The sequence below is a fragment of the Neophocaena asiaeorientalis genome, unplaced genomic scaffold (assembly GCF_003031525.2).
Source record: "Neophocaena asiaeorientalis asiaeorientalis breed wild unplaced genomic scaffold, Neophocaena_asiaeorientalis_V1.1 scaffold113, whole genome shotgun sequence".
NCBI classification, from domain to species: domain Eukaryota; kingdom Metazoa; phylum Chordata; class Mammalia; order Artiodactyla; family Phocoenidae; genus Neophocaena; species Neophocaena asiaeorientalis.
The window spans coordinates 6,782,441-6,795,913 of record NW_020172316.1 but is presented as its reverse complement, the minus strand read 5'-3'; the positions used below and the strand labels follow the sequence as shown (position 1 = coordinate 6,795,913).

At 39.7% G+C, this 13,473-nt stretch overlaps 1 protein-coding gene across 3 annotated transcripts in view; it reads right to left on the bottom strand.

Annotated features, from left to right (window-relative positions):
• Nucleotides 1-881: 881 nt before the first annotated feature.
• The window catches only part of CCDC141 (coiled-coil domain containing 141), a 189,364-nt gene continuing 176,772 nt past the window's right edge, over nt 882-13,473 (bottom strand). For 2 of the 3 annotated variants that reach the window (XM_024766687.1, XM_024766679.1), the window contains 3 exons: nt 13,012-13,125; nt 3,306-4,159; nt 882-1,149 (listed from right to left, as the gene is read on the bottom strand). In XM_024766687.1, coding sequence (XP_024622455.1) covers nt 882-1,149; nt 3,306-4,159; nt 13,012-13,125 — 1,236 coding nt within the window. Of the gene's footprint in view, nt 1,150-3,305; nt 4,160-13,011; nt 13,156-13,473 lie in introns of all 3 variants that reach the window. The other variant, XM_024766671.1, reaches the window with a different exon arrangement.

Below are 13,473 nucleotides of genomic sequence, written 5' to 3'. Positions count from 1 at the left end.
GAGGTAGATGATGAACCCATTTGCCAAATGGGAAACTGAGGCACTACTATGCCTTCCCACAGGCTGTAAAAATGGTCAGCAACAGAATCAAGATTAGAAGCAGGAGAAGCTGGTTGCAGCTGTACACACGTGGCTGCCCAAAACATGTCAACGGAAGGACAGGAATACTGTTGGTCCACCTCTGTGGCTATGCTCTATCTTGCTCTGTGACACACACAGCTGATGGAGGTTTCAAACTCCATTTAAGGCTAACAGCACATCTATTCTCCAATGTCAAACCCATGAGATGAACAGGAGGAATGATTATTTGCAGTGCCATCCTCAGACTCAGGAATGTAGGCTATGTTGAAACTACATAGAATGTATTTCAATAAATGAGATCAAGACATGAAAAGCAAAATTAAAGGACATCTTATGCAATAATGAAAATTACACTTTTAGTTCAACATTTCTACTCTTATTCTACAAAGAGATGTTTATGCGTACAATTAAAAATAGATAATCAAACAGTTGGATTTGAAATAAACCACATCTGCATGCTGATGTGAGACTTGATCTGAATGTTCTTAAATTAGGAGGGAATAAACATCGTATAATTTGACTGTGTTTCATACTGAACACATCTCTTTTGAGAATACAAGATGTATCCTTATTCGCTGCTCGTGATTTACTGAGCTCTTCAAATACATTAAAGCACTAAAGAAAATTTGATTATTTCACCAAGCAGTGGTATTTCAAAAAAGCAATACGGCCAGAATGGAGGTACACTGGGTGGGGGATACTTGGTTGGGGATGCTTGGTGGGAGATGCAGGAAAATAAACAGCAGTATTGTTGTCCTTTAGGCTCATAAGAATGACGCCCATTGGTGCCAACCGCGCAGTTACTGTGTGAGTAGCCAGTACATTAGGGACACGCTAACATAGATGACACTCAGCAGGATCCAGTTTATTCTTGTGATGGGTGGCCTGTGGTTACCTGTCACGTGGAGGATGATATTGGAAGACAGAATGCCACTAGAGTTTTGGGCCCGAGCCACATAGAGGCCCGCATCTGCCTCGCATACCTTCGGAATGAACACCGAATGTCTTGACTCCTTGTGTAAAACCTGCAAGTGCCCATCTGCAGACAATTTCTGGCCCTTCTTGTACCTGAAGCAGAGAGTCAGTTTTTAAAGTCAGGATCACTGTTTATTCATATCATTTCCAAGTTCTAATAAGCACTGCAATTCGGTCCATGACTACTGCAATATTCTCTAGCATTAGCAGGAACTCTGCAGCAACCACAAATTCCAGTGGGGCTGTTTATCCTTCAAGCAGAGGATGTCAACTGGTAGCCATAGACGTGCTTGATGGGCTCAGACTGTGTTTTTTAAAAACTGAATTTTTGGACATTTACCAATTAGAATATTGCATACGAAAATTCAGATATCCAACTCCTCTTAAAAAACCTGGGCCATCTGGTCACACTGGGCCACCATTTGCTCATGGCAACAATTACCCCAAATGGGAAATGGCACATTCTATTTGACCTGTGTCATTCTTTCAGCCACTATGAAACAGCAGCTTGTGACTCCTTGAAATCTATGGGAGAAAGATTCATCTTCCCCATCAGACTCATCCCGCAAGATCCACAGGAGAATACCAATGCGCCGCTTTAGAGGAAGGTACTTACATAGCACTTCCTGGCGAGATGAGTTCATTTAATTTTTGTGAATTAATTTCATTAGAAGAAAATAATTTCCAATTATAAAAGGCATTTATTCAATTGGATTACTACTGTTAATGGCACGTTTCTACGAATATGAGCATTTAGCTGCATCATTATGAGCATTTAGCTGCATCATTATACAAAAGCAAATAATTTATTTTGTATACTCTAGGTTCTTGTTTATTTATTTATCCCCATGTTCTTCCACACAAGAAGTGGTGACAAACCTGAAGCATTTTCTATTCCCGTTGCCTAAGTGATAATTTTGCATTTTTCTGAGTGTCCTAAGAATGATTCCCTGATAGTTTGCCAGTTGTTAACTGAGCAAAATTGTTGTAAATTCGAGGGCAAGATATTTTTTCACAATACTGCAGCAGTTCTTCAACAGCAAATACTAATCAAGTCATTTTTTGTGTGGACCAAAACAAGAAACACTTCAGACAACATTTTTCTTTGGAGTGAACTAATATTTAATAATGAATTAAATGATGATATTAAATAATAAATTTACTGATATTTAAATTCCTAAATACAAAATTCCTGATCTGTAAAAAACATGCAATTGTAAAAACAACAAAATAAGACAAAAAGCATAAATGGCTGCACTGTAACCCAAGTGCAATTTCTTTTAATAATCTGAGAAACGAACATTTTCTCATAAACTCTTTAGAGAGCTGATCCACACTTCAAGTACCATCAACAGGCACACACAGTAATTGAAAGAGCTAATTTAATGTTTACTGAAATAGTATGATAAATAAATGCTATTGTACTTAGTTTATAAGTATAAACTCATGCTCACGTATTTGTAACTTTGTCCTCAAATAAATATACTTAAGGTTGAAAACGAAAAATTTCTAAACGTTTAAAAGTAACCCACATATTAAGAAAGTTAGAACTGCTTTTATGATAAGTGATATAAAACCTGTGTTCTGCCGTTTACTTTTATTAAAACAACTTGGCTAAAAATGGTGATGTGTCTAGAGTAAAACCACATTGTTCACAGCTCAGTTATTACATCACCTTTCAAAAATGGCTTTATTACCTGTCACTAGAAGCAACTGTGAAAGAAATATTTTTATTCCATCTTTCACACTGAAGAAATGTAAAAGAAGAAATCTTAGTGAGATAAACAAATATTACAAAAGTGGCATGTGTGACTCTGTTGGAAGAGGGAAAAGATGGAATTGGTAAATGAGAGAAAAGAGAAAAACCCAAATGCTTATGTTTTTTAATTGGATGTTAAACCAAGTAAATGTCATGCTTATGTAGGAATAAACAATAGGAAAGAAGTTCAAGCACAACCTTTAGAAATGCGGAATGTTAAACTGAAACCAAAAAATAGCACAACTAAGTTGCAGTGCTTTTGGAGTTGGTTAAACCTTTATTTTATATGGTTACCTTTTCTTTAAGGGTATCAGCCATGCGGCTACAAAAATGAGAGTTGGGGGTTCAATGTGAGATTGAATCATGCAGTGTTGCAGTGACCTAGAACATTAATCAGCTACCCCTAAACCTTTAAGTTAGTGCACACAGAATGATTTGCTCAGTGATTCAATTTGTTTCTGTTTATGGCTTGTCATTATAGGCTACCCACCATGTCAGTGTAGGCTCTGGAAATCCTGTTACTTCAACTTCCAAAGTCACTGGAGAACCTTCCATGACAGTTACATTAGACAAGAGCCTGGAGAAATTAGGGGCCTGGCCAGCTAGGCTGACCACGCTGTTCTTTGCTGAGGTAACTTTAATCTCTTCTCTGGGAACCATTTGCCTCTGACAGGCCTGGCTGGGGCCTGGCCGAAACCCGAGGCCCGAGCATGCATCCTGGGAAGCATGCAGCCTATGTCGGGTTTTAGTGACGTTATTATCAGCATGCGTTTTCTCCGGTGTTTCTAGCAAACTTCCCTGAGCCTGGGGGTGCTGTTGCAAAGCCCGCACATGCACTTCACTGCACATGCTCTCTGGAGGTTTAACACTGATTCTGTGGAAGTCAGTACTCTCTTCCAGAAATCTTCGGGATGTTAATGGGGGCTCAGCTTGGAACTGGGGGGAAGGCTTCTCAAAATGACTGGAAAATGTTTCTCTCCTAACATTGCAAGCATCAGCAAAAGCAGCAGGTGGCGGAAGGCCAGATTCCGGGGCCTCCCCTGGACCGCTGGTCCCTGTCTGCATCCCGTGGCTGCTTAGGTGCCGGCGGAGGGACGGGAGAGCACGCGCCTCCAGCTCCATGTCAGACAGAGCGAGGAGGGAATTGGGGCTTCCCGGGAGCGGAGGCAGGGAGACGTCATCGGGCGAGACACAGTCATATTCTTCTCCTGAAAGCACATCCACGGGCGGGAGCAGGCCTTGGACAGCACCCTCTGGGCCGGGGACCAGCTGCTTCACTTCCCGTGGAAGCTGACCCTCTCCTGCTCTGTTGACTGCCAAGTCGTCCGCTGGCTTGGCCTGCTCCTTCAAAATGGAAAAGTCAAAGCTTCCAGTTAGTGGTCGAGTTTTCTTTTTCCAGATCTCAAACTCAACCTCAGAGAGACAACTTGAGAAGACCTGCAGTGAGTGACAGCTGGAGCCCTGGCTCTGGCCTTACAGAACTCGAAACTGTTTGTCTGCTGAAGCTCAGCACAGCCCTGTCCCATGACTAAGGAATCGGTGTAAACCGACCTCCAGCCTCTGAGTGAGAGGTGACAGACCTTGCGACACAGAAGAGAGAAAGCCCTGGTTCTCATCTCTCATGATGCAGTCTCGACTGGATCCATGTCTTTCCAATCATGATCTGAGGAGTCTTCCTCTGCCAGCAAATTCTGGTTTGGTTTACTTATCTGTCCACACTTCACAGCATTCGTGGTTCCCAAATATCAGATGTTCCCTTTTAGGTGATCCTCAGACCCTCCTAGAATAACCCTCCTTTTTTCTCAGGAAATCCATTCTTTTTTATTATTATTGCGGTAAAATATACACAACCTAAAATTTACCATTTTAACCACTTTTTAAGTGCACAGTTCAGTGGCATTAAGGACATTCACGGTGTCGTGCAACCAACACCATTGTCCATCTCCAGAATCTTTTCATCTTTCCAAACTGAAATTCTGTGCCCATTAAAGACTAACTTCCCCTTCTCCCATCCCCCAGTCGCTTCTACTTTCTGTCTCTTTGAATTTGACAACTGTAGGTATCTCATATAGAGAAAGCCAATTTTAATGACTGGTTTTATTTTCTAAAAGCCCCTTAGTTTTATTCTTACAATGAAAAATATCTATTGAGCACCTATTATATACTAGGTACTGTGCTAGGCATTGCAGAGATAAATGGTGAGTAAAAGTAAATATAATCCTTCCCTCTTGGAGATGACGGCCTAGCAGGGAGGTAGATATTAAGGGAACAATCCCATGTTGTGGACTTTCGCAGGAGAACACACCAACATACAGTAGAGGAACACTTGCCACTTGTCTTTCTGTCCCATGTGGAGCATAGGTCATTCTACGAGACTGAGAAAAACAGTGATCCATCTCACACTGTTCTAGTATTTCTCTCCACTCACTGACATCCATCTCTGGTTTGAGAAGAGGTTCAAATAACCCTTCTGGCATAGACGCAAAAGAATATTGAAGCTGAAAGGGATCTCATTGATCCCAACCTACTTGTTTTATAACCACTTCATTCTTTGCCTTTCCTCAGCATTTTGGGCACATTTTTCCTTAATTAACAATTACTGGTTTTTGTCCTGTGGCTACTACTTGCACATGAGAAAGTTATGTCTTGCCTTGACTTTGAGTTCTTCATTTTAGCCCATAGTCCTGTTCTGGACATATACTTTACAGGTGATTTTTGAGAAATAAATGTGTTTTCAGGTTGAAGATTAGAAGCAAACCAAAACAATGTTCCTTCTGCTATCCCACAGATATGACTTACCCTCAGAGAAAGCATAATCCTAGCTGAGAGAAAGTGGTTTCCTTCAGCCATTTAGAAAAAGTTTAAACCCTGGGTCTAAAGCCAGAAGTTCTTAAAAGTTTTTCTCATTAAGAAAATTACTAACGGGATAAAATATTTGCAAATGATGTGATCAACAAGGGCTCCTACAACTCAACAACAACACAACAAAAATCTCCCAATCGAAAAATGGGCAGAAGATCTTAACAGACATTTCTCCAAAGAAGACATACAGATGGCCAATAGGCACATGAAAAGATGCTCAACATTGCTAATTATTAGAGAAATGCAAATCAAAACTACAATGAGGTATCACCTCACACCAGTCAGCATGGCCATCATTAAAAAGTATACAAGTGGGCTTGTATACAGTGAGAGGCCCACGTACCGCAAAAAAAAAAAAAAAAGAATACAAGTAAAAAATGCTGGAGGGGGGGTGGGGAAAAAGGGAACCCTCCTACACTGTTGGTAGGAATGTAAGTTGGTGTAGCCACTATGGAGAACAGTATGGAGGTTCATCAGAAAACTAAAAATAGAATTACCATATCATCCAGCAATCCCACTGGGCATATATCCAGACAAAACTCTAATTCAAAAAGGTGCATGCACCTCTATGTTCATTGCAGCACTACTTACAATAGCCAAGACACGGAAACAACCTAAATGTCCAGTGACAGATGAATGGATAAATAAGATGTGGTACATATATATACAATGGAATACTACTCAGCCATAAACAAGAACAAAATAGGGGCTTCCCTGGTGGCTCAGTGGTTAAGAATCCGCCTGCCAATGCAGGGGACACGGGTTCGAGCCCTGGTCCGGGAAGATCCCACATGCCGCGGAGCAACTAAGCCTGTGTGCCACAACTACTGAAGCCCACATGCCTAGAGCCCACGTGGCACAACAAGAGAAGCCTGCACACCTCAAAGAAGAATGGCCCGCACTCGCCGCAACTAGAGAAAGCCTGCGCAGAGCAACGAAGACCCAACACAGCCAAAAATAAATTAATTAAATAAAATTAAAAAAAGAAGAACGAAATAATGCCATTTGCAACAACATGGATGGACCTAGAGATTATCATACTAAGTGAAGTAAGTCAGAAGGAGAAGGACAAATACCACATGATATCACTTATATTAAATAAGATGTGGTACATATATATACAATGGAATACTACTCAGCCATAAACAAGAACAAAATAGGGGCTTCCCTGGTGGCTCAGTGGTTAAGAATCCGCCTGCCAATGCAGGGGACACGGGTTCGAGCCCTGGTCCGGGAAGATCCCACATGCCGCGGAGCAACTAAGCCTGTGTGCCACAACTACTGAAGCCCACATGCCTAGAGCCCACGTGGCACAACAAGAGAAGCCTGCACACCTCAAAGAAGAATGGCCCGCACTCGCCGCAACTAGAGAAAGCCTGCGCAGAGCAACGAAGACCCAACACAGCCAAAAATAAATTAATTAAATAAAATTAAAAAAAGAAGAACGAAATAATGCCATTTGCAACAACATGGATGGACCTAGAGATTATCATACTAAGTGAAGTAAGTCAGAAGGAGAAGGACAAATACCACATGATATCACTTATATGTGGAATCTAAAATATGGCACAAATGAACTTATCTATGAAATGGAAACAGAATCACCAATATAGAGAACAGACTTATGGTTGCCAAGGGGGAGGGAGCTGGGGGGAGGGATGGAATGGGAGGTTGGGGTTAGCAGACGTAAGCTATTATACACAGAATGGATAAACAAGGTCCTACTGTAGAGCACAGGAAACTATATTCAATATCCTATGATAAACCAGAATGGAGAAGAACCTAAAAAAAAAAGAATGTATATATATGTATAACTGAATCACTTTGCTGTATAGCAGAAATTAACACAACATTGTAAATCAAATATGCTTCAATAAAAAATACTAAACAAACATATATTCCATAGGGAATGCCCCTCCTTCTTTTGGTTTTCCTACCACAGTTTAGTGCCTCTCCTTCCAGCTCTCCCTGAATGTAGAATGTTTATTTTCCTTTTCTCAGGGACTTTGATCCTACAACCTCCTGTTCAGACTAAGGATCTCCTCTATGCCATTCTGACAGCCTCTGTTTGAACACTTTTTCTGAATGGGTGCTTTCTTTGAAAAGAAGTTTATGCTTTATTTGTGTTAAGAATAATTTCCTGTATTTATCACAGATCTGCCTTTCCTCAGTATCCACCAATACATCAGAATTGGCCTCTTGGAATGACACAGAAGATGTCTGACTGCTCTCCTCTTTCATCAGCCCTTTGACTATTTAATGAATTGGTCCTGCAACCTCCAGGTCTTATTCTGCCTTAATTCCTGGAACTTTCTTCATTCTGGTCACCTTCGGAGGTCCCACTTTAATGAGCTACAAACTCCTTCATGGGAGGGCAGGGACATTTGTTGATCTGAGGGTCATGCAGGGGCAGGCCACTCCTCAATGACTTCTATGGGTAACACAGGCCCCTCTGGAAAAAAATAATGTTGAAATTTTGCAACAGGCTTAGCAGAAATTTGGATAAAAGTCTGGGCTAGTCTCCCTGCTCCTCACTCGCTCCTGGGGAGGAAGTGACTTACCTAATTGTGGGTTTGGAAGAAGAGACTGAGCCTGCTCAGCTCTGTCTCTTTGAGTCCCTCTCTTTTGGATGTGCCTTCCATCAAGTGGGTGCATCCACACTGGCTCTAATGCATGAAAAACCTCTGTAAGGGAAGCCTTTGTTGTCTAGCTGTGCACCCAAGTGGCTGAGTAGACAAGTCTGTCTCAACCAGAGATGAAGTTTGGGGAAACCCACTAGAAAAGTCCAAGTCCTGTCCTCCAGTCCAGCTTTTACTGGTTACTGATTCCTGACTCCTGTGTCTCACTTTCAAATGGTGCTAAACTCAAGAAGGTAATCCAAGGATATTACGTTTTTTCACTCCCTATAATTCCTGAAGTAGAAAAATACTTTCCACCAAAAATACACTACCGGATAACTTCCACTGACAATAAGAGAGAGTTTTCTCAAATCTTTTTCTAGAAACATTTCAACTTATGTTTATTTCCAGGATTTACTTACTTTTCAGGTGGAAAGTAATCAGTGGAATCATCTCCTTGATCTACATGATATGTTTTTATGAAAGTGACTTTATTAGTTCTTTGTTTTTATAAGAATCACACGGGACTATTGATTCACAATGTTTTTAATCAACTAAAATGTCCTATTTCCTCTGTCTATTAATACCACTGATAAAAGTGGTGAACACTGCAGAGTTTAGGACAAAGCCCACTGTCTCCCCAGGGCAAGGCAAAGTGTCTTCCAGGTTGACACTGATGAACTATTTAACACGCTTGGGCACAATTATAACCTGACCAAACGCCCATTCAATTCACATTTCTTCACTTACCTTAAGAGACATATCGTGAGTGTGTTTATCAAATGATTCCTGAGATCACAATAAATTTTGTCTCTGGCACCAACCTAGAGTTTTCTATTAAATAATCATCTCAGAAAGCAAAATAAGGTGAATTTAACACAAGTTTTTCTGAGTAAATCCATGTTGGCTTTTGACACTTCTGTCTTTATTCTCAAATGCAAATAGGCGTTCCGTTTTTGAGTCACTATGGAATTTTACAAAAATCACTTTTAGAACTCACTGAACTATAGTTTCCTGGATATACTAATTTTCCTTTATGAAAATGGTTTCCAGACATTCACATATACCAACTATCTTTTATATTTCTCCACCATAAAGCCATTTTTTGCTATTAGGAGAAAAAAAGTGTGTGTGTGTGTGTGTGTGTGTGTGTGTGTTTCCAGAAAGGGCTAGATAAATCTGTGTATCTCAGCACAGACAGGGAATATTTGCATCAATCTGATGAGTTCTGGCAAAGTGTCTGGGAAACTGATTTAACTCACCAAAACATAGCTCATTCTCAATTTCTTTCTCGTATAGCCTTGGGTGCTCTTTGTCTTTGTTGATTCCTTTTTCTTTTCCCACCTTCTAAAAACATGAATGATGTGTAATCTTGTCTTTAAGTTTTCTAATCTTCTCTATATACTTTTCCACTCAAAGATCTCACCCTATGAGATCTAATGATCATTAACTTTTAATTAATATGATATCTAATGATCATTAACTTTTAATTAATCCTAAATCTATAGGCTTAGATCGTATCTCTGTCAGGATTTCTGAACTTTCATTTCCACTGACGGACATAATCACTTGACTCTACAATCATTGCCCTGTAGGCAAACAAAATGAGCATCTGGAAGAGAAAATATAATGATACTCTACATCCATTGAACTAAGTGTGTAGCACCAGTTCTCCAAGTCTGTAGGGTGGGGAGCCATGTTTGTGGTAAATTTAAGGGAATTCCACAAGGCTTTATCTTCTAAAATATCTCCACAATAGGTAATCTTATCTTGGTTTATGATTTAATGAAGGTAAGTGGGAAGTGGATAAAGAAAGATATTGAACATAGGGCTTGGTCTATGAAAGGCTTTTCTGGGGAAGGCTCTTGGAAGGGGATTTGGACAGTCAAGGGGTGACTTGGTACCCTTAAGCACTTGGGGAGGACAAGGTAAGAGAGAACAGAAAGGTGGTGAAGAACCTTTTGCCCTTCCCATTATTTTCCAAAGCAAATGTCTCAAGAACATCTTACTCTGCCTACCAGGTGATCAGGATTACTGGAAGAGGGCCCAGGGACTGTCCTCACCCACTTTGATAAGAGCACTCCACTGAATTGTTTGCTATGAAAGCACTTCCATGCTGCTACTTTATTAATCACTGTGTAATAGATGAATGGAAAGAAGGAAAAAATTTGGCATGGGAATCTACAGTATCATTACAAAACAGCTTATTTATATGCAGCAGTTTCTTGGAGCTCCCTTTTGGTCTTGCGGAAAAAGTTACATGGCTGAAATTCAGGAGAATTGGGCTACCTGCCCAGTTCTGACACTACTTCCTGTGAATTTTGGAGGGCAAAATATTTAATCTCCTTGGGCCTCAGTTTCCTCAACTGTAAAATGAGATTTGATCAGATGATTGTTAAATCCCTTCTAGCACTAGAATTCTGTAACTCTAAATGCTGGTATCATAAGCCTTACATAGTTCTGTGATTTTAGGCAAGGCTTTTAATACTCTGTGCCTCTGTTTAACCTTAGGGGTTTTTAGATATTCCTGTGGATTCAGCTTCAGTGCTCACCTTAGGGAATAAAACACCATCACTAATCTGTTAGCAGTGCAATGGGCACTGCATTTACTGAATTGCTTAATTCTACCAACTGCATTTTTTGGGTCAGAAAAATGAGAAGCACTTTACTATCTCCAGGAAAAAATCCTGTGATGAACATTTTCTTGTAACAGTTTGGTGGAATTGTTCTTTCTGACTCAAATAATTTTCTGAGGAAGAACAATACCATTTAAGGGTATTAAAATTGAATGCAGTGATTCCCACATGAGCTTTTCACTTGGTGCTTCTTGTTATCTGCCCACATGGTGTTTCATGAACTTGTTACAGCTGACCTATAATATAAATGATAGAGACAGTAAGAGGGTAAACGTGGTTGAGCTGTTTAAAAGTGAAGATTACGGCTGCCCTTTCATTTTGCCAATTGCACGAGAACATATACATGAAATGAGGTCAATGAGAGATCATAGTGTAATTATGGATTTTCACTTTTATCCTAAATATCTGATGATCTATCATGTCTTTTAATTTACGTTAAGGTGAAAGTGATTTCTCAATGAAAGGAAATCTTGCTTTTTTTATTTAAAGGAATCTGTTTAATTTTTTTCTAAGAAAAATAAATAAAAACAAGAAAGCCATTTTTACTAAGTACAAATGAGTGTGTTTGCTTTTGCAGCAATCACTTTTGTTTCTAATCTTACTAAATGTGTGTGGTTGACAATGTAGAAAAGTGTGCAGAATTAAAAAAAATAAACAGTATGTTGTTGGATTTAGTATCTCTTATAACTTAGTTAAGAAAATGTGATGCATTTAATGTTATTCTTTATTATTTCGACTAGTTAGTCTCAGTCAAGGTTGATTTTGCTCCCCAGGGGCCATTTGATAGTTTCTACAGACGTTTTTGGTTGTCACAACTGGGTGGAGAGCGGGTACTGCCGGCCAGGAGTGCTGCTAAACATCCTACAATGCACAGGACAGCACCCACAACAAAGGATTCTTTGGGCCAAAATGTCAGTAGTACCGAGGTTGAGTAATCCTGGTTTAGACAATCAGAGTAACCAAATATCATTTGATATAAGGCTAAAGTCCAACAAGATGATCAAGGTGTGGCAGCTTTCCTTTGCCTCAGAGAGGAATCAGGGTTTAAATGCTACAAGCCCATCCCACGAAAAAAGTCAGCTTGCTTAATTAATGGTACTTGCTGCCTGGTGGTTGTATAATTGCACTAGACCTTGACATAGATTTAACCTGCAGAAAAGGACATATAAAGAAGCTCTTAAGTACTACATTTAGTTTAAGAAAAGGTAAGTCTTTCTCCATGAGATAGCTGCAACAAGTGGGGAGAATTTTTTTAAACTCTCATGTCACAAAGAGTATATTTTATTTTATTTGGGAGCAGTTGAGAAAAATGTCAACTCTGCTTGCTCTTTCAGTTCCTTGGGAGAGACACAAACATTGGGAGCAAACTTGGCAAAGCATAAAGTCAAGAGCTAATTATAGTCCAGCAGCTATGAATAGACAGTGAGCAACGTATACCGAAAATCCATCACGATGTGATTTAAATAATGCTTTTGAAATGCATATGCATTTTGTGAATATTTGCAGTTCTTGCTACATGCTTAATTTATCTGTAATGCATAGGCTTTAAAATAATTTAACATTTCTCTAAATACTTTAGTATTTATATTTCAGTTGCATTCTATGTTTTAGTACATATGAAATATCATCTTAGAGGTAGATTCTATGGCAACAAGATACAATCTATCAATAATTTCATGTGTTAAGGTTTTCCAGGGGGTAGTGTGAAACAACAAAGTCATAACTTGGTGGTATGATAAAGAGGGAGAAGTAAAATTTGAAGTTGGGATTGAAAGGCAGCTAAAGATGGGAGAAACAAAAATAGTTTGGGGAGATGGTGTGGTGTTTGAATGGCTGTCCCAATGCCACTGTGAAATGCTATGGCTCCAGTATTCAGTGGGAGGGACTCAGGGAAAGAGCACAGATGAGAGACGAAGGACTAAGTCAGGGATAGAAAAGAAGGGAAGAGGACACTCACATTTCATTTACACTGGAAGATTCAGATCGATAATAAGGCTTCAATTCACTTTTTTTCAATGCACAATGACTCTAACCTCAAAACAAAAGTAATGAATATCTGAGGGTACATAGTTTTCTTTACCTTATTCCTTCCTTTATTGAATATTGTCTGCTTATTTCTCCCTGGTTCTTTTAGTAGGTCAATGCAATCATCGTGGAAGCCTTCCAAATTCAGATTCATCTTTAAAACGTTTCCCTGAAGTACAAAGTGAAGGTTAGTGAGAGCCTGGGCCAGGAAAGTTGGGGGAACAGTGTCACACAATAACCACTTGGAAGAAAACATAGACCACTTGCAATCTTTCAGTAAATGTATTCCTCAAGAGACTGGCGTACTCCCACGATGTGATTTATAAAATTATCTCTTCAAGCTCACAGTTCCCTTCCTACCTCACTCCTTTGATAAAGTTGATTGCCAGTAAAAATAGGTTGTTCAAAGGCCCAGCTGGAAAAAAGTCATTGTTATAATAGGAGGCACCTACAGGAACATTCTCTAGAGAGAAAAATCCTTGTGCGTGGCAGTTTAAACCATCGCAAAAATCTAGGG